The sequence below is a fragment of the Dipodomys merriami genome, unplaced genomic scaffold, assembly GCF_024711535.1.
Source record: "Dipodomys merriami isolate MVZ:Mamm:240054 unplaced genomic scaffold, mDipMer1.0.p SCAF_3, whole genome shotgun sequence".
NCBI lineage: Eukaryota > Metazoa > Chordata > Mammalia > Rodentia > Heteromyidae > Dipodomys > Dipodomys merriami.
This window is the reverse complement of record NW_027204492.1, coordinates 65,788,162-65,808,768: the sequence shown is the minus strand read 5'-3', so window position 1 is coordinate 65,808,768 and position 20,607 is coordinate 65,788,162. Positions and strand designations below refer to the sequence as shown.

At 37.4% G+C, this 20,607-nt stretch overlaps 1 protein-coding gene across 3 annotated transcripts in view; it reads left to right on the top strand.

Moving 5' to 3' along the window:
* The window catches only part of LOC138840241 (vascular endothelial growth factor receptor kdr-like), a 176,562-nt gene that overhangs the window by 126,594 nt on the left and 29,361 nt on the right, over positions 1 to 20,607 (top strand). For all 3 annotated transcript variants that reach the window (XM_070040193.1, XM_070040194.1, XM_070040196.1), the window contains 8 exons: positions 2,544 to 2,679; positions 4,457 to 4,561; positions 5,395 to 5,508; positions 8,248 to 8,336; positions 9,415 to 9,622; positions 11,731 to 11,828; positions 13,302 to 13,424; positions 13,529 to 13,640. In XM_070040193.1, the coding sequence (XP_069896294.1) occupies positions 2,544 to 2,679; positions 4,457 to 4,561; positions 5,395 to 5,508; positions 8,248 to 8,336; positions 9,415 to 9,622; positions 11,731 to 11,828; positions 13,302 to 13,424; positions 13,529 to 13,640 (985 nt within the window). The remainder of the gene's footprint in view (positions 1 to 2,543; positions 2,680 to 4,456; positions 4,562 to 5,394; positions 5,509 to 8,247; positions 8,337 to 9,414; positions 9,623 to 11,730; positions 11,829 to 13,301; positions 13,425 to 13,528; positions 13,641 to 20,607) is intronic.

Below are 20,607 nucleotides of genomic sequence, written 5' to 3'. Positions count from 1 at the left end.
GAAATACTGCAGTGAAAACTATTTGGACACTTAGCATACAAGAAAAAGATGAGAGGCCTGTAAAATACCTCCTATCCCAGGTTTGGGTTATAGAGGGATTTGAGGGGCAGATGCAGAGGATAAAGAAGGTAGATGTGGTCAAAATACTTCATGTGCATGTCTCCAAAGAGAACAACACATTTTGTTGGATTGCGTTTGGGGAAAAGAAGAGGAGAGTGTGGGAGAGTGATGGGCTAAATCTTATCAAGATACATTGATGCATATATGGGCATGTCAAAATGTAACTCCTTTGTACAACTAATTGATGCTCCTAAAATGTGAAAATATGATAATATTTATATCTTCCTATGTAGTGCCTTTTATCATTCTCCTCTATTTCACTGTATGGGTCTAAGTCACTGTCTACTATAATTTCAGTGTGGACTTTCCTTAGTATTTTTTTTTTGTAGGGCAAGTCTACTAGTGGCAGACTGTTTTGTTATCTGAGAGTATTCTAATGTCTTCATTTTCTTTATTGTTATACTTTTATGGTGATTTATTTTTCAGATACATGAAGTGTATGCATTTTACTTTAAAAACTATTAGTATGTATTAGTTGTACTATAACTAATTGTGATATTTCCATTCATACATACAATGTACCTTGATCAATAAGTCCCTCTGCCCACCACCCCTTAAAACAACATCAACAGGTTACATTGCTCTGCATTGATGCACATAAAATACTTTGACCATATTCCCCATCCTTCACCCTCTCCATTTGAACTTCTTTTGAGAATTGTCAGTTGAGTTCATTTGCCAAACTAATTATTGGATTGTTGATTTTCTCCCTTCTGTAATGTGTTTCTCTATTCTAGTTACTATTTACTTGGCTGCAAAATAGCTTTTTCATTTTGATGCAGTCCCATTTGACAATACTTCCTGTTACTTGCTGAGCAATTGCAGTTCTATTCAAGAATTTTTCTTGTGCCTATTCCTTTATCTTTCAGTAAAGATATATTTACTTGTATTAGTTTCAAAGCTTCATGTGTTATATTAAAATCATTGATCCACTCTCAATTATTATTAGTACATGGTGAGAGAAAGGGAGCTTTTACTCTTCTACATGTGGACATCCCCAGTCTTCCCAGCACTAATTATTGAGAGGCTATCTTTTCTTCAACAATGATTTTGTGGACCTTTTTCAAAGATTAGCAGGTTCAGGTTTATTTCCAGGTTGTGTATTCTATTTCATTGTTCGATATCAAATTTGTTCCCAGGTATTTAAGGCTTTCTAAATCTGTTTTGAATGTGATTGTTTTCCTGTTTTTTTTTTTTCCCTCAGATGATTATTCTTGATATACAGAAATGTTACTGTATATTGGGTCCATGTGCAGTCAATGTTTCAATTCTTAGGCATGCTATTAACATTTCTGCTTTAGCCTTCACTTCCTGCTTTTAAGTCTAGCAGAGAACAAAAGACTTTTCTTATCATACTGTCACCCCCAAAGCATGCCTATCGCCTTTTTATTTTCTAGTATACACAGTAGTGTTTTAAACTTTTTTTGTTTTTTTTTTGAGGGGGTCCGGTTGTGGGGCCTGAACTCTGGGCCTGGGTGCTGTCCCTCAGGTCTTCAGCTCAAGGCTAGTGCTCTACCACTTGAGCCACAGTGCCACTTCTGGCTTTTTTTTCTTTTTGCTTACGTGGTGCTGAGGAATCGAACCCAGGGCCTCAGGCATGCAAGGCAAGCGCTTTACCACTGAGCCACCTCCCCAGCTCGTGTTTTAAACTCTTATTCCCATCTGTATCTCATTTTTAGAAACCTTTTCCCTCCAATGTTTCTCAGTATTTGTGCAAAGTTGTTTACCTTTTTGCAGAGTGTTTTGGCCAATAGCTTTACCTACAAATGCTTTCAGCAATCTTGCCTGTGAATGCAATCATTTTCTGCTTATGCCCTGAGTTTGATTAAATAAAGAGAACTCCTTGTACTACTGGTCCTTGAGGGATCTTCTAGATAGCTTAAAACCTATGGACCTAACTTTAAAGTAAATGTTGTATTGCTTCTTTTGACATTAGGAATCATACCCCCAGGAGTTGCTATCTTTATGTATGCTGCTAATACCAGATATTGGAGATGCACATTTAAAATGTTACGGCACACTCTTACCATAAAGCAGCTGCTTTTTTCTTTAATAAGGTCTTCTCTTGTTATTTTAATTTTTAACAGATCCAAGTGCTCTTCAAATGTTGATGATGCCCATTTCTGCCACCTTATTAGTTGCTTTGGGGGAAGGACATAGCCCTTAAGTTCTCTAATTTGTAATTGTAACTAACAGTAGTCCTTATTTTTTAAAATTTAAATATTTCTACATGAGTATTGGCCTATTATCCTAAGTTGTTATGTTTGTGTAGTACAGTGCTCTTTATTATTTTTACTTGCTTAAATGTCTTTTTGAGTTTCTGAGCTAGCCCAAAATTTAAAATAGGAAATTCAAGAGCCCTTATAACCCATCAGAAAAGCAAGAAAACATAGTAATGTTCCCCACTCCCCCATTTTTTGCAGCCTAATGTGTCAGAAATAAAAACTGGCTACCTCTCCATCATAATGGATCCTGAAGAGATGCCTCTTGACCAACAATGTGACAGGCTTCCCTACGATGACAGTAAATGGGAATTTCCAAGAGATCGGTTACAGCTGGGTGAGCACCAATATCTCTCAATATTCTTTTCTCAATAGACTTATAACATTACTGTGGAAGAAATAAACTAATTGCAATCTAAGATGCATCTGGGTTATTTATGTAGTGCTGATGGCTTTAGACAAAGTGGGATGGATCACAAAGATGGCAATTGAACCAGGCACTAGTACCTCTTGGCTGTAATTGTACCTACTCAGAAGACTGAGATCTGGGGATCACAGTTTCAAGCCGGCCCAGCAAACAGATCCATGAGACTCTTATCTCCAGTTAACCAGTAAATAGCCAGAAGTGGAGCTGTGGCTTGAGTGGTCCAGTGTCAGCCTTGATTGAAAAAGCTAAGGGACAGTGCTCAGGCTGCCCTGTGTTCAAGCCAAGTACCATCTCTCTTCCTTCTTCCTCCCTGTCTGTCTCTCTCTTTCTCTCTGCCTCTCTCTCTCTCTGTCTCTCACATACACAGTGGCAATAGAAAATAGAATAGGAATGCCATTTTCTTAGCATAGAACAATGTTTCATTCGTGTGTGTGTGTGTGTGTGTGTGTGTGTGTGTGTGTGTGTGTGTGTGTGTGTGTGTGTGGTCGTGGGGCTTGAACTCTGGGCCTGGACACTGTCCCTGAACTCTTCAGCTCAAAGCAAGTGCTCTACTACTTGAGCCACCGCACAATTTCTGGTTTTCTGGTGGTTTATTGGAGATAAGAATCTCATGGACTTTCCTCAGGTCTCAGCCTCCTGAGTAGCTAGGATTATAGGCATGAGCCACCAATGCCTGGCTAATGTTTCATTCTTCAATAAGGTGTTCCCTTGTTATTTTAAGGATTTGACTATCCTTCAAAAATTGATTCTGACTCATTCCATCAGCTCATTAAAGTAACTTAATTCTGCTATAATATATTATGGTAGCAGAGATGTATTATACACATAACATTAGAATTGGAATTTTTAGATATACAAGATGGGTAAACTTAGGATAGGCAACATGCTTTCTGAGTTTTATTTTTCTCATCTATAAAAAGAAGATATTAATATTGATTCATATAACTTTAGTGAGAATGCAGTGAAATAACATTTGGAAATCTTTTTACAGCTTTAAAATGCTCAAAAATGTTAGATTAGTTTATAAGTCTCTTTGACAATGAATGTTATAGAAATATATCCAGAGTTCTAGTAACAAGTGAGTCCTTCATCAACCCAAGTAGTTCTTTACACAGCTGCTATGTGATAGCCTTTCATTCTCTTATTCTACATTTATTTATTAGACATCAATCATGTACTAACATTATTGTAGATGTTAGGAATACAGTGATAAAGAAGACAGGCTTCACTGACTTTACAGCTTAGTAAAGTAGACAAAAAAATGATTTAAACAATATAATAATGTCTTGAATAATAAAAGGTAGAGAATTAACAAATGTTTTGAAGAAAAAATTTACTGCTAAAAGAAAACATTTACAGAGCTGGGAAGGTGGCTCAGTGGTAGAGTACTTGCCTCACATGCATGAGGCCCTGGGTTTGATTCCCCAACACCATATAAACAGAAAAGGCCAGAAGTGGCACTGTGGCTCAACTGGTAGAGTTCAAGATCCATGACTGACCACCCCCAAAAAAAATTTACCATGAAAAGAATGCAAATTTAATTGCATTAGTATTTCCTACAGGATGGTATGAAAATCTCCATATAAATGCTTGTCTTAGAAGTTCTGTTATCTGTTACCAAAGCCAAATTTCTCCTTCTCTTTGGTGTCTTTTCACTACTGCTAATTTTCACTTTTTACCACCACAGGTAAAATTCTTGGTCATGGTGCCTTTGGTAAAGTGATGGAAGCTTGTGCCTTTGGCATTGACAGAGCATCAACTTGTAAAACAGTGGCAGTGAAAATGCTTAAAGGTAATATTTCTATACCTTGGGAGGCTATGACGGCATATCTGTAGATATTCTCAGGGCAGGTGGAAATCTGGACTAAAAATGACACAAATTAAAAGTAGTAGAAAGATGTAACTACATCCAACTTTCACCCTGTTTCAATCTATGTGTTCATGGAAACATTAGCATTGAAAATTGAAGTGAATCATCAAGGGACCTTACATGACAGCCCATTTATTATTATTCTTTTTGGTACAACCTGAGTGTAGAAGTGAAGTTTTCACAATTGTAGTTCATTGTAAGGTCGATATGAATCAACAGCATGATGTAACTACCAAAATTTCTACAGGGCCCTTCTTTGGCTTAGTAGAAATTAAGTGAAATAAAATAATCTTAGAATTACAACTATATTCTCTGATGTTCGGGGATGCAAAAAGCAGTAGTATGCTTCCAGTCTTGAACAGGTAAATGAGTGTTTATATGTTCTAAAACTATTCAATCCATGTAAACTATCTCTTAAACCAATCTGAGGGAAGTTATTGATTACCTCTTCCAGATAAGTAATGAAGAAAAAGTTTATCACAAGGAGGAATAGCTATGAGTGCTCATTTCAAAACAAGAACATGGAAGGTTTACTGAAAGTACATACAGCTTAGAGAATAAGTAAATAAGTGCATGTGAATGTTTTCTTTATGTATTTATTTATAATAGTATTTGGAAAAGACAAGCAATAAATGAGTGATTGTATTCTAGACCTCTCTCCTAGAATTCCTTACCAGTATGCAAGATTTTCTCTGCTTTACTTACTTCTAGGGACAAAAATTCTATTGTTAAATGACTGTGCTTATTTCAAATAGATTGTGCAACATCCAGTGAGTGCAAAGCTTTGATGTCAGAATTGAAGATCCTCATTCACATTGGTCATCACCTCAATGTGGTCAACTTACTTGGTGCTTGCACTAAGCCTGGAGGTAACTTTTCCATAGCTATCCAGAACTGCTTCTTAAGGGTCATGTTTCTAGGAGAAAGGTAGATACTGATGTAGATAAGCCTTCCTGTACTGCATATGAGATTCTTTTAACTGAAATTTTTCTTTCACTGTACACGATTTCCAATGCCTATGTTCTTTGCCACTAACTCAAAGGAAGACTATTACAAAGGGATTGGGCTTATATCTGTGATTTCTGACAGCTCAATAGCCTATGAGAACTTGAGCACATGAGTTGTGAAGAATACATTTTGGGCTCCAAAATATAGCAATCTAGTCAGTGCAGGAGATTCTGTAGCTCAGTAGCCTGAAGATTTCACCTCTTTATTCTACAATCATTTTCTACTCCATGTCTATTAACAGTTTTAAACCCTTTATCTGCACTTGAAACAAAGGCTTTCATTTTTCTAATATATAGTACTTCAGTATCTTTTATTCAACTATTCTAAATAACCTTTTTTCCTTTTTTTTTAACTTTTTTTGGGGGCGGGGGGGGGGGGTCCGGTCATGAGGCCTGTACTCTGGGCCTGGGCGCTGTTCCTCAGCTTTTCAGCTCAAGGCTAGCGCTCTACCACTTGAGCCACCTTCCCAGCACAAAATAACCTTTCTCTCTCTCTCTCTCTCTCTCTCTCTCTCTCTCTCTCTCTCTCTCTCTCTCTCTCTCTCTCTCTCTCTTTCTTTCCTTCCTTCCTTCCTTTCTTTCTTTCTTTCTTTCTTTCTTTCTTTCTTTCTTTCTTTCTTTCTTTCTTTCTTTCTTTCTTTCTCTTTCTTTCTTTCTTTCTTTCTTTCTTTTTTTCTTTCTTTCTTTCTTTCTTTCTTTCTTTCTTTCTTTCTTTCTTTCTTTCTTTCTTTCTTTCTTTTTTTCTTTCTTTCTTTCTTTCCTTCTACTTTATGGCACTTCACTATCCTTTTATTCAACTATTTTAAAGTCTTTCCCTCCCTCGCCCTCTTTCTCTCCCTCCCTTCTTCCCTCCTTCCCTCCCTCCCTCCCTCCCTTCTCTCTCTTTCTTTCCTTCCTTCCTTCCTTCCTTCCTTCCTTCCTTCCTTTCTTTCTTTCTTTCTTTCTTTCTTTCTTTCTTTCTTTCTTTCTTTCTTTCTTTCTTTCTTTCTTTCTTTCTTTCTTTCTTTCTTTCTTTCTTTCTTTCTTTCTTTCTTTCTTGTCGGTCATGGGGCCTGAACTTTGGGCCTGGGTGCTGTCCCTCAGCTCTTCAGCTCGAAGTTAGTGCTCTACCACTTGAGCCACAGTGCCACTTCCAGCTTTTTCTGTGTATGTGGTGCTGAGGAATTGAACCCAGGGCCTCATGCATGCAAGGCAAGCATTCTATCACTGAGCCACCTTCCCAGCCCCCTTACTTAGGTTTTCAAAGAACTCTTTTATTTTATTGATTTTGTGAATTGTTCTTTTGATTTCCAGTTGATAAACTTTAAAACTGAGCTTTATTATTTCTTCTATTCCATTAATTTTAGTTTTGCTTTATTTTTGATCTTCTAAGACATTAAGATGAATTATTAGGTTATTATTTTGTGCTCATAGCTACAAATCTCCCTCTTTGAATTGCTGTATCACACGAGTTTTGGAAATTTATATTCTCATTTATATTTTATTCTAAGACATTTTAATTTTCTCTGATTTCTTCAGTGACCCAATGATCAAAATAAAGCATAATGTTCATTTTGCCCATTTAATATACTTTCTGTAATTTTGAGTTTCTGATTTCTAGATTTATTTATTGTTTGGCAAGAAACAAGTTATTCTCTTTTTGTATTTAATGTCTATGTAGTCTTTATAAGCAAATTGTGTTTCTTATGGACACCATATAATGGGATTTTGTTTTTCAATCCATTCAGCCAGTATGAGTAGAGAGTTGACACTATTTTCACTTAGGTTATTATTTTGATTTTTGTGCTAATTTCCATACCTTTATTATTCTCCTCCAGCCTATTTAGTACTCTTTGTTCTTCTCTTTCTCTCTTACTCAGATGGTTGTTGGATTACATAGCTGAAAATATTTGATTCTTTCCCAATTCTCACTTGTTTATCTGTTCTTCTCATTAGATTTATTCTTTCTTGAGCTCTAATGATTGTAATGATTATAATTATCTTCCTGAATTGTGTATTGAATTCTTTGAAAGTATCTTCTGCAATGCTGGGTTCATTTCCATGAGTTGCTTTCATTTGTATTTCTCTTAGGAATCCTTCTTCCCTTTTTTTGTGTGTATGGGGGGGGTCAGTCCTGGGGCTTGAACTCAGGGCATGAGTACAGTACCTGAGCTTTTTCTCAAGGCTATTGTTCTACCACTTTGAGCCATAGCTCCACTTATGGTGTTGACCTGTGATCCTCAGATCCTCAGATCCTCAGATCTCAGCCTCCTAAGTAGTTAGGATTACAATTCTTGGCCTGGAATTCTTTATTTCTCCCTGTTGATTATAGTTTCTTCCATGTTACACATCCCAGTATACTTCAGAGTCAAGCTCAGGAGGTTCGTTGACCTTACTTTGACAGTCTTCAAACTACTTTTGCTAACCTTTCTCCTCCTTCTTTACCAGTCTGTTTTTTCAAAAGACAATCACCATTCTTTTTAACATTAGTTATAGTCAAGTTATTTATGACTAGAGCTATTTCAAGATATTGTAAGACATCCCTAATCATAAGGTCACCAAAAAAAGGATAGTCAAAGAGTTTGCTATATCGCATCATAGTTCATGAACCTTTTTTGGTAGGTCCTTTGATGATCATAGTAGAATTCTGCAAATATGGAAATCTGGCCAACTTCCTGAGAGGAAAGAGAGGAGATTTTATTGCTTCCAAGGTAAGTTCCCCAAAAGAACTCTATACTCATTCCCAATTTTGGAGTCCTTTCTGTAGATTTTCTATTGGTAATTAGAAATAAAGGGAGAATAGGAACGGTATAGGATAGCAGTGGTGAGTGATGATATTGGTTAAAGACTGTAGGATGTACATTTATACATTCAATAGAGATTTTAATCCAGTGAGCTCTGAAGCAGGCAGTTTATCATTGAATGAAATATCTTTGCTTTGTGTTGGCCTCAATTACACTCTGAAGCCCAGAGTGGTTAGGTAATGCAAGACTCCACCATTTCCTTAGTCTTCTGTAGCCATGAGTCCAAGCTATCTGATTTAACCTTGAGCTCCAGGATGAGGTTATTCAGGTTAGATAATTTTTACTTCTAGGAAATGATGAGGAACTCAAGTCTTTTACCATTTCCCTTTTATGTCCATGTTGCCTGCTATACTCCTTACTCCTTGGTGGAAAAATTAATTGACTCCACTTGAGTACTGCAAAAGAATTGCATCACATAAAACATGCTTTATCTTGGAAAGTATCTGAAATTAGGTTATAAATGAAGAAAAAAATATTTGTCTCCAGTTATCTGAGTCAGTGTTGAACTTAGCTAGCCATGTATTATTTTAAGATACAAGGTCCTCCTATAGACTAATTTTTAGCAACAGGAAAGGAAGTAGTAGGTCTAAAACATCATGAGGCTCCATTCTATTATCTGTGCTCCAGAAAAGTCCTTTTGAGCATAGAGCTCAAGAATATTATAATTTGGTATCCATTGGATTACATATTCCATAGGATATTCTGGCCCTCGGAAGTTCTGCTAACTTCTGGGGCAAAATGCTTCCCCAAAGTGGCTAGCTCTAGGTATTTTATCTATTAAAGATGAATTAATTGGTATTAAGGCATGGGGAAAAGAGCTTTGGGTTGGTATTCATTACTATCCACTTAGACTCAAGCTATGTAGAGTTTAGCTACTGCCTTATATCTTTTTGTGCCTTAGTTTCTCTAATGGAAATGTAAAGTAAGGTGGAATAGGTGATTTTTAATGTCTGTTTTAATTTTGAGAATCCATTTAAATTACCAGTCTCAGCTCAATATGGAAAAAAAGATGAAGACTATTCATGATTTGGACAATGATCTTACACAGCTGACTAAGTACCGTCTGCAGAGCATGGCTAGTACAGGAAGTTCTACCAGCTCAGGTTTCATTGAGGACAAGAGTTACAGTGAATCTGATGAGGAAGAAGGAAGTAACCACCACCTTGTGGGGGCCACATCCATCCACCAAGTAGGTATGTACAAGTGGGCCCTTCTTCTCAAGAGTTTGAGGCAGGGGACAGTACAGATGTTGTAGAACCCTACACTCAATTCCATTTTGCAGAACTTCTCTGGCATTTTTTATTGCCAAATTTCTCCAGAAAACTTTATGCTCTATCCTAGGGTTATTGTTATCCAGCAATGTACACAGTATATATGGAATCAGTATTTGGTCTAGTCAAAGGTGATTGCTTGTTCAACACACGTAATTAGTAAAAGAAGTAGAAACTGAACTCAGGCTTCCTACTTCTTCCAATCTTTCCCCATCATCCTCATTAGAGCTATGAGATTCAGGCATCAACCCTGAGGATTTGTCTTGTTTTGCCTGAGGGCTCTGCCTACCTATGTCCTCCAATGTTGCTTCTGATCTTCCCTGGGTGGTTGCACTCCTTGCTCTGCTTATGTCATTTTAGAGTCCTTTTGGTTACAAAATGTCCATGATAGATGGTATCTACTTTTTTGCAAGCATGAGGGGCCTTCCACTGTCTTGATAATTCATTACATTTGTATTTTATTGCTTGTTTTACTATGTTCCATTTGGTAAGTCACATATCTTCTCTACGTTTCTGTTTTCTTCATATGAAAGAAAGTAAAGAACTTTGTTCACTGTCTTTTTAATGGATATTCTACTCTGGTGCATTTAATGCAACTACCCTAGTGCATGCACCTTAGGAAGTTCAGAAGTAATTTCTGTGAACTTTACATCTATTGAGAAAAAGAGGAGGGAAAGATACATTGCGTGGAACAGATCAATGCCGGCCACACATGTTATTGCAGTATTTTAAAGTCTGTTGTCACCATGAATCATGGACATTAAAAAAACACTAAAACTCTGGCTTCCAAAAACCATATTCATTTAAAAAATATCTTTAAGTAGTTGTACAAGAGAAGTGTCATTTAATAAAGCAGAATATGAATACAATGCATCTTGATCTGGGTTACTTACTTCAACAGTCTCATCCCCCTTCATCCCAGCCCTTCCCTTGAATTTCTCAATTTTGTGGTATATACAATAAATTATTTTTGGGGGGAGTAGTCATGGGGCTTGAAGTCAGGGCCTGGGTGCTGTCCCTGAGCTTTTTTGCTCAAAGCTAGCACTCTACAACTTTGAGCCACAACACCACTTCCAGTTTTCTAGTGGTTAATTGGAGATAATATTCTTATGGCCTTTTCTGCCCAGGCTGGCTTTGAACCACAATCCTCAAATCTTAGCTTCATCAGTAGCTAATTACAGGCATGAGCCACTGGCACCTGGGAAAGAGTATAACCACCCAGGAAAGATCAGAAGCAGCATTGGAGGACATAGGTAGGCAGAGACCTCAGGCAAAACAAGACAAATCTTCAGGGTTGATGCCTGAATCTCATTAGCTCTAATGAGGATGATGGGGAATGAATTCTTGACTGCATTATCCCCCACTATCCCCTTCATTTTTTACTCCTCTGGACGAATAAAGAAAATGTGGTTTAAATGCACAATGGAATTTTACTCATCCATTAGAAAGAATGATATTGTACCAATCATAAGGAAATGGAAAGACTTGGAAAGAATTACATTAAGCAAAGTAAGCCAGACTTAGAGAAACAAAGGTTGCATGGTTTTTCTCATTTAGTGGTAGATAAAATGTGCCCATAAATCTATAATTAAACATATTGGGTGGTATGCAAACAGTTATAAATGAATTAACTGAATTATAATAGACTTTATGAAGCACCCAAATAGTACAATTTTTAGAAAGATTAAGTCAAAGCCCAACAAAATGAGCACCATCTTCTGTTTCCTACCCCAAAAAGCCAAGGAAATCTTGATAAACTATGTATCCTTTCTGGAAGCAATATGCAGTAACCACAGAAAAATCAAGGTATGAGCTATTAACTTTTTCTTGAGATAACCTTGTAAATGTTCTTGATACCTATAAGTATATAATTATCACTTTAAAAACATACATAATATCTTAAAAACAAAGCTTCCTGTCAAAAAATTGCCTCCATTCTCCAAGATTTTGTGGAAATCAGGTGTCTTTAGCTGTCCAGGTTTATGAGGCATTACTCTTGACCTTCTTCTTCAATATTTGTTCTTCTTTAGACACAGATGATCTCTACAAGTGCCCTCTCACTTTGGAGGATCTGATCTGCTATAGCTTCCAAGTAGCCAAGGGCATGGAGTTCCTCGCTTCCAGAAAAGTGAGTATTCATATTCTTCTTTCACTTCCACTGACTAGCAAAGCAAGGCTGGTGAATTTCCATCACCGTGATGTCTGTGATAGCTAGTACTTTTTTCTGCATTCCTACCCCATATTTTATACCATTATCCATCTCTTTCCCTTTCTAGTTGTTCTTTGCAAATTTTATGTGCATTTACCTTACAGACAGCTACTCACCTTGAATGTCTTCTATTGTTGGAATTTACTTTTCAGACTCAAATCAAATCAATGGTTTTAATATTTAAATCCCATTACTGAGTTGTGGTGATTAGTGTATATTGAAAGAAAAGTCATTCAGCAAATGTATCTTGATTACATAGAATATTCTTTGTGTAAGTACTAGAGATACAGATAGGAAAGATTCAAATTTTCTCCTCAGAGTCTAGTGAATAAGAAAAATATTACACTGAGCACAAGAGGCTATAGCCTATAACAGATACATGAAATGAATGTTTTCGAACTATATAAGGGGAATCCTGGAGAATTTATGAAGGTTTCTTAGATAAAATTATATTTGAACATTATAATAAAGACAATTTTTGTGCTGGTCCTGGGACTTAAACTTACAGCCTAGGCACTGTCCCTGAGCTTTTTGTTCAATGTTAGAACTCTTCTTCCACTTGAATCCCAGTACCACTTCCAGAATTTTTTTGGTAGTTAATTGGAGATAAGAGTCTCACAGACTTTCCTGTCCAGGCTGGCTTTGAACCATGATCCTCAGATCTCAGCCTCCTGATTGGCTAAGATTATAGACATGAGCCACTGGTGCCCAGCTAAGGCATGCAAATTTTAAGATGTGTAGGATTCCTGGAGTTGAATGGAGGAGATGCAGGTGGACAAAATGTTGGCAAAGTCTGAGCACAATGCCAAAGTTTCATGATTTCCAGTTGCCACAGAAAAAATGTTAGCCAGAAATACCACATGCTCAGGTTCAGGTTGATACTTTAGGAATTTACTTTTGATTGTCAGGGTGAATAGTCCATGGGGCTAGAGTAGAAGCAGAGAAAACAACTGAGAGATCATTGCAGTTGTGTAATGAAAGAAAATATATTTGTAACCGAGGATACTAATCATATAATACAGCATGAGAGGATACATTTATGTTCAAATTTCAGATAATATATTTACCCAGGATCCAAGATCAAAGCATATAGGAGGTAGCTAAATGGGAGATATCATGCAAGTGTGGTAGAGGTTTTACCCCCCCCCCCAGTCAAATTTTAGAATGGATCAATCATCTATATCTTGGTAAATATTAACGTAAGGCAGTTTTCATTTGGAGTTGTATACTTTTTCCACATTTCCATTCATTTTCTGATCTCCCATTCCTTTTCCACACTTTGCTTCTATCTTCCACACTTAAATGTTGTCTGTCCCTTGGCTGAAAATTTGTTAACCTGCACCCTCCCAGGGCCTCACAACACTCAGAAGTATCTTTTTTCCCTTTCTTTAGTGCATCCATCGGGACTTAGCTGCTCGGAACATCCTTCTAGCTGATAACAATGTTGTGAAGATCTGTGACTTTGGTTTGGCCAGGGACATATACAATGATCCTGATTATGTTTGGAAAGGAGATGTAAGTTCAAGCTTCTCTGATACAGAGCACCAATTCCAGGATCTTGGGCCTTGTCAATGTTATGGACTCTCTTCTCATGGTTCTCTCTATTTTTGGTTTTCTAGGCAAGACTCCCACTTAAGTGGATGGCTCCTGAAGCTATTTTTGATAAGATTTATACCACCCAGAGTGATGTGTGGTCCTTTGGAGTTTTGCTTTGGGAAATATTTTCTCTGGGTAAGTGAGTATGTTTCTGACCACTCCTTTTCCCCTGTCAGTCACAGCTGCTGTTGCAAACCAGTCATCAGTGCACATAGTCCCAGATTTTTAAAGGATCATAGACAGAATTAGGTAAAAAATTCTGTTTGTTTGGAGGGTGAGGAGGGCTTGAACTCAGGGCCTAGGCACTACCTCTGAGCTTTTTTATTCAAGGCTAGTACTCTACCAATTGAGCCTCAACTCCACTTCTGGCATTTTGGTGCTTTATTGGAGACAAGAGTATCATGGACTTTCCTTCTGTGCCTGGCTTCAAACCATGTTCCTCAGATCTCAGCCTCCTATGTAGCTAAGACTATAGGCATGAGCCACTGGTATTGGCTTACATTGTTAATGGAAGAAAAACATTAAACACACAACCAAACAAAGGAGGTTGTAACAATGCTTGATAGGAAATGTACTCATTACCTTACTCATGTAACTGTAACTCCTCCGTACAGTATCTTTACAATATATTATTTATATAATATGTGTATATATATATATATATATATATATATATATATATATATATATGAGAAAGAAAAAAACACAGCCTACAGATGGCCTCACACTTTTAAGAAAACTATGAAGTACTATAGACGTTACACAAGAGCCTCCTTCCATGACTCTAAATCCAAAACTTTCTATGGTACAAGGGAGATTTTTTAATTTCTTAAAATTATTCATATATGACTTTTGGGGAAATTGAATGCATCTAGCTAATTCAGAAACAATTTACTTAAAGTTTTGTGTTCCTGAATAGAAAAGAAGATTCAAAGGTTTGGATCACTAAGTTATGAAATGATGAAAGATATTCTTTTTGCCCAAGGAAATTACTTTGGTCTTCCTACAGAATTGCCTTCAGTCTAGTCTCAGATGATTTTAGAGACAGGTAAAGAAAAGATGTTTTCACAAAAATGAAAAAGACACAATTCAGTTTTTACCTAAGTCATACGTGATAAAAAGCCAAAATAGAGGCCGTCACAGTGATTCCTGCTTTTGATTACAGCAGTAGGTAAGTGAATCTTGGAGTTAAACCAGTCCTAGACAAAAAATGGGCATCTACATGAAATGTAACTAAAGCAACACAGGATTAGAAATGTGGCTCATGTGATGAAGTACCTCCCTAACAAATGAAACCCCAAGTTCAAATTTCAGTAATGCCAAAACAACAACAAAATGTGTAAATTGATACACTGGGACAATGTCAATATGAGATACAATGTATGAGAAAATTTGAATTTGTGAATAGACCTCTCAATATTGTATCCTTGCTGAAAAATCCACAATGGCACATAATCCAATTTACAAACATAACTGTTTTGGAAGGGTGCTCTTGGCAAGGAGATGGAAAAGAGGCTAAGTAACTTTTCAAAGAGTATATAGTTTTAGAATTTGACCATATGCCATCTTCTTTTTACTAGGTTCCACAGAATTTGTACTGCTTTCAGTAACACAAAATAAATAAAATAAATGTAGATGGGTAGGTGAATATTAATTTGTTTTAGTCATTTTGAGGAAAGTCTGTGAAATGCTTTACACATTTCTCTGACCCAGTAACTCTTAAAATATGTCATTATTCTCACAACTACCCTCTCCTGTCTTATGTTTTAATTTCACCTTCTCTTCTTCCTTCCAAATTTCTCTTGACATATTTACTTGCAGTGGGATATCAACATTACCCTGATCATGCTGTGTCTAAAGTCATCACCTCATATTTTGTAGTTAGAGTTTTTAGGTTTGCATGGTTATTTCTATGAGAAGATCATATTTTTAAAAGTTGAGATAAGCTGGGCACTAGTTGCTCACACCTGTAATCCTTACTACTCAAAAGGTTGAGATCTGAGATCACAGTTCAAAGCTACCGCAAGCAGGAAAGTCCATAAGACTCTGATCGTCAATTAACCACCCCCCAAAATTCAGAAGTGGCACTGTGGTTCAAGTGGTGGAGTGCTAACTGGCCTTGAGCATAAAGAAGCTCAAAGACAGCATCCAGGCCTCAGTTTAAGCCCCAGGACTGGCACACACATAAAAAATTGAGATAGTTGGAAGCATAGAAACCAGATCAATTAAACGTAATTAAATCACATATTACCATTTAATTGTAAGACAGTGGACTTCCACAGAAGTTTCCTTCCAAGAGATACAGCACTTTTAGTAACTACATAATAATGTAAGTGATATGCATTATTATTGGAAAATTAGTAAAGATATATTACTATCTCATTTATTCTAGCTTCCTGTGAGATAATATAGGTATTATTTATTTTCGGACAAACTGTGGGTCAGAGAAATATTATACCCAAAGTCATACAAAAAATATAGCTATGTGGGACTCAAATATCAATATATTAGATTCAAAGTTCTTTCCTGTAAATGAATCTTCTCAGCTGATAGGACTATTGGGATTTGGTGTGGCAAAAATGTTAAGATGGGGACTAGTTGGAGGAAAGAAGTCAGGGGGAAAATGCACTTGAAGGGTATATTAGGACCTTGGCTCCTTTTCCTCTCTTTCTTTCTTTCTTTCTTTCTTTCTTTCTTTCTTTCTTTCTTTCTTTCTTTCTTTTTTTCTTTCTTTCTTTCTTTCTTTCTTTCCTTCTTTCTTTCTTTCCTTCTTTCTTTCTTTCTTTCTTTCTTTCTTTCTTTCTTTCTTTCTTTCTTTCCTTCTTTCTTTCTTTCCTTCTTTCTTTCCTTCCTTCTTTCTTTCCTTCTTTCTTTCTTTCCTTCTTTCTTTCTTTCCTTCTTTCTTTCTTTCCTTCTTTCTTTCTTTCTTTCCTTCTTTCCTTCTTTCTTTCTTTCTTTCTTTCTTTCTTTCTTTCTTTCTTTCTTTCTTTCTTTCTTTCTTTCTTTCTTTCTTTCTTTCTTTCTTTCTTTCTTTCTTTCTTTCTTTCCTTTTTTTTTTTGTCATGGGGCTTGAACTCTGGGCCTGGGCACTGTCCCTCGGCTCTTCAGCTCAAGGCTAGTGCTTACCACTTGAGCCACAGCACCACTTCCGGTTTTCTGGTGGTTTATTGGAAATAAATCTCACAGACATTCCTGCTTGGGCTGGCTTTGAACCACGATCATCAAATCCCAGCCTCCTGAGTAGCCAGGATTACAGGCATGAGCCACTGGTTCCTGGCTTTTCTTTGTTTCTTGACAGCTATGATGTAAGAAGCTTTCCTGCAATATCAATTTTCCTGCCATATCTGTCTAGCTGCAACTCAAAGTGATGGGGGCCAAGCAAGTTCTGAAATAATAAAGCAAAAGAAGTCTTTTCTTTTTATAACTTGATTGTCTCAGGTATTTTGTGATAGCAATGGACACCTCCCTAGCACAATTGAGTAAAGCTTCTGGGGAACAGTTAAGAACCAAACCATAACACTGTACCCCAGTCCCAAAAGGTTTACGGCCTACTCACAATGCAAAATACATCTAATCTACCTTGTAATCTTAACAGTTCTAGCATTACTCATAAATTTAAGTCCAGAATTTCCTCTGAGATGCAAGGTAAACTTGTAATATCAATAAACTAAAAAAAAAAAAAAAAAAAAAAAGGTTATGCCAGGTGTCGCTGGCTCACGCCTGTAATCCTAGCTACTCAAGAGGCTGAGATCTGAGGATCACGGATCAAAGCCAGCCCAGGTAGGAAAGTCCGTGAGACGCTTATTTCCAATAAAAACCACCAGAAAACTGGATGTGGTGCTGTAGCTGAAGTGGTAGAGTGCTCACCTTGAGCTGAAGAGCTGAGGGACAGCACCTGGGCCCAGTGTTCAAGCCCCACGACTAACAAAAAAAAAAAAAAAAGAAGAAGAAAAGAACAAACAAGGTTACATACTTCCAAGATATAATGGCACTGAGTAAATCCTGTTATAAAAGGGAAAGAAGAGGGACATTACACAGAATGATGTGACCCAATCATGATACAAACTCAGCAAGGAAAACATTTCTGTAGCCTGATGTCTGGCATCTGGGGCTTATGGTAGCATGATGTAATCCTCAAAGGGCTTAGGCAACCTTACTACTACAGCATTGTCAGTCATAGCCCATATGGCTGGACTCTACTCATTGCCTGCAACCTTCTTTAGCAGGTATCTCCAGATTTCTATCATTTTCAATTTCTTGGGATTTCCGGTGCAGTTTCAGCTTCATTCTCAAACCTTCATACATCACTATCTTGTGGGCTGCATACAGGGACTCTGATGGCCATATACAGCCTTGCTTCCCAGGCTTTCCTTCAAAATCTCAGTGGAAGCCTCCATAACTTTTGCATTTATATGCTTGTAAAACCATCATCATGTGGATGATACCAAGATCTGCCACCAACATGAGCTACATCTGTTGGGTTCTCTGGAACCTCAGCAATTTTGACCTCTGAGTGCCTTCCCAGTTGAACTCCAAGAAACAAAACAGAGAAGTGGGAGCACTAATACTCTAGGGAAGCCCTATATAAGCCAAGGGCTTTAAGTGTCTTTTCTGCATTATCTATCATACTGAAGATATGGAAACAGCCTAGATGTCCTCAGTGGAGAAAAAGATAACGATGGGATTTTATTCATCCATTAGGAAGAATTATATTGCATCATTTTTTCTTTTTTCTTGTTATTGTAAAAATGCACAGAAGGGTTATAGTTACATAAATTAGGTAAAGAGTACATTTTCTTTTTATACAATGTCACCCCTTCCCCCACTCTCTTCCAATTCATGTTATATCATTTGTAAAAAAAATGGATGGACCTGGAAAAGAGACCAAGGGTGCATGTTTCCTCTTACATGTGGCAGCTAGATCTAATTTTTAAATATACAAGTAAATACACACTGTGTTGTATTCAAGTGTATACACATGTATTAACTGAAGTATGGTATTTTCAGGGAAGAATTCAAATGCTGTAATTTCTTAGAAAAACAAACTCATGGTCCACCAAAATAAATACGAGGAAATTAGCACTTGAACGGTATAAGAAGGTTAAGAGGAGCAGTGTAGATGAATGAAGAGAGGAAGATGAGAATGCAGTATTCATGTATATCCTATGAAACTAGGAAAATTAAAGGGACAGGTTGGATTGAGAGGGATGAAGGAGACTGATGAAAGGAGTTATATTGATCAAGATGCATTGTATGTATAAACTGATTTGTTAAATGGTAATTCCTTTGTACAGCTACTTAATTATAACAAAATATTATTTTAAAAGGTCAAAAACTAAATGAATCGGGCTGGGAAGGTAACTCAGTGGTAGAGCACTTGCCTTGCATGCCTGAGGCCCTGGGTTCGATTCCTCAGCACCACATAAGCAAAAAGAAAAAAGCCAGAAGTGGTGCTGCGGCTCAAGTGGTAGAGCACTAACCTTGAGGTGAAGAGCTGAGGGGCAGCACCCAGGCCCAGAGTTCAGGCCCCATGACCAGACCCCCCCCCCAAAAAAAAATACTAAATGAATCCTCTCCTTCATAGAACGAACACTGAAGTAACGTAGACACTGAGGTGGTTGTAGTCCTTGAATTATCCCAGAATTAAGAATTTTATACTGGCCAAGTGCATTGGCTCATGCCTGTGATCCTAGATAGCTACACAGGAGATGGAGATAGGATTGTGGTTCAAGGCTATCTAGGCAAAAATTGATAGTAGGACTCCATCTTAAACAATGTCAGGTGTGGTGGCAAATGCAATCTCAGTGATGGGGGAGCCATAGGGATCACAACCCAAGGTCAAACCAAGCAAAAAGTGCATGATCCTATTTGCAAACTAAACCAAAAAAGGCAGGGATATGACTTAAGTGGTAGAGTGTTTGCCTAGCAAGTGCATGACCCTAAGTTCAAACCTAAACACTACGCAAAAATAGTGTTATCCCAAAGCACTAGGTTTTTTTGTTTTTAGACAGGGTTCCTTCCAATGTGCTTTGTAAGAAAGATTGTTATATCCATATATGTGCTCCTGCAAAAATGGTTCAGTACATATATTTACCTCAGCACCGATACCAAAATTTAGTTTTTTTTTTTTAAACTATTTTTTTTTTGTCTTTTCTTTTTTGGCACTCGGGATCGAACCCAGGATGTTGCACTTGCTAGGCAAGTGCTTTGCCACTGAGCTACATCCCAGCCCTACCAAAATTTAGGATTAATTAAAATTCTCCAGAAGTCAGGATGATCGAAAGATAAGACCCTTTATTCTCCCATTCCCCAAGAAAGAGATAGCTATCCAAGAATGGAAGAAGCCTTGGAATGGATCAAGTATCTAATTAGAACACAGTGCAACAAAAACAATGGTGAATAACTTCACAAAATGTTTGATAAGATGACTAGAATATCTGAGAAATCCAGAAGTGGTTTAGGAATAAAAAAGGCATTAATCACCACTCTTGTTCTCAGTGGCCTGCTCTAAAAAACAATCTCTCATTCTTCCTTTCCCTCTCCCTTTCTCCTTCTCTCCTTTCCCCCACCTTCTTACTCCCTCCTTCTGTTTCCTTTTTTGCTTGAATTCAGAGCCTTGTACTCATTCAGCTTTCTTGCTCTCACTTGATATCCTTAATATTTGAGCCATGCCTCCAGCCCGGCTTTTTTTGCTAGTTATTTTGGAGAGTGAGTTTTGTAGACTTTCTTACCCAGGCTGGCTTCAAACAAGAGATCCTCCAGATCTTAGCCTCCAGAGTATCTAGGATTACAGGAGTGAACCACCAATGCTTGGCTAGGACTATGATATCTTTCATTGTAAGCTAACCAACAGTTAACTTTGCACAATTCTCACAGAAAAGGAGAGGCTGCTAGAGCTTCAGAATAATCCACTGTTATACCACTCTGGTACAGGGAGCGCCACCTCTTCCAACAGCAAATGCAGCTTAGATTCTATGGACTTGGCCACTCTGTGCATCCCCATGTTCAAAATTGTGGCTCTGGCAAAACTGTACTCCCATGCTTAAAACATGAAAGCCGCTACTGCTTCAGGGTAGCCTTGCCTCAGTCCTTGGACTCTCAA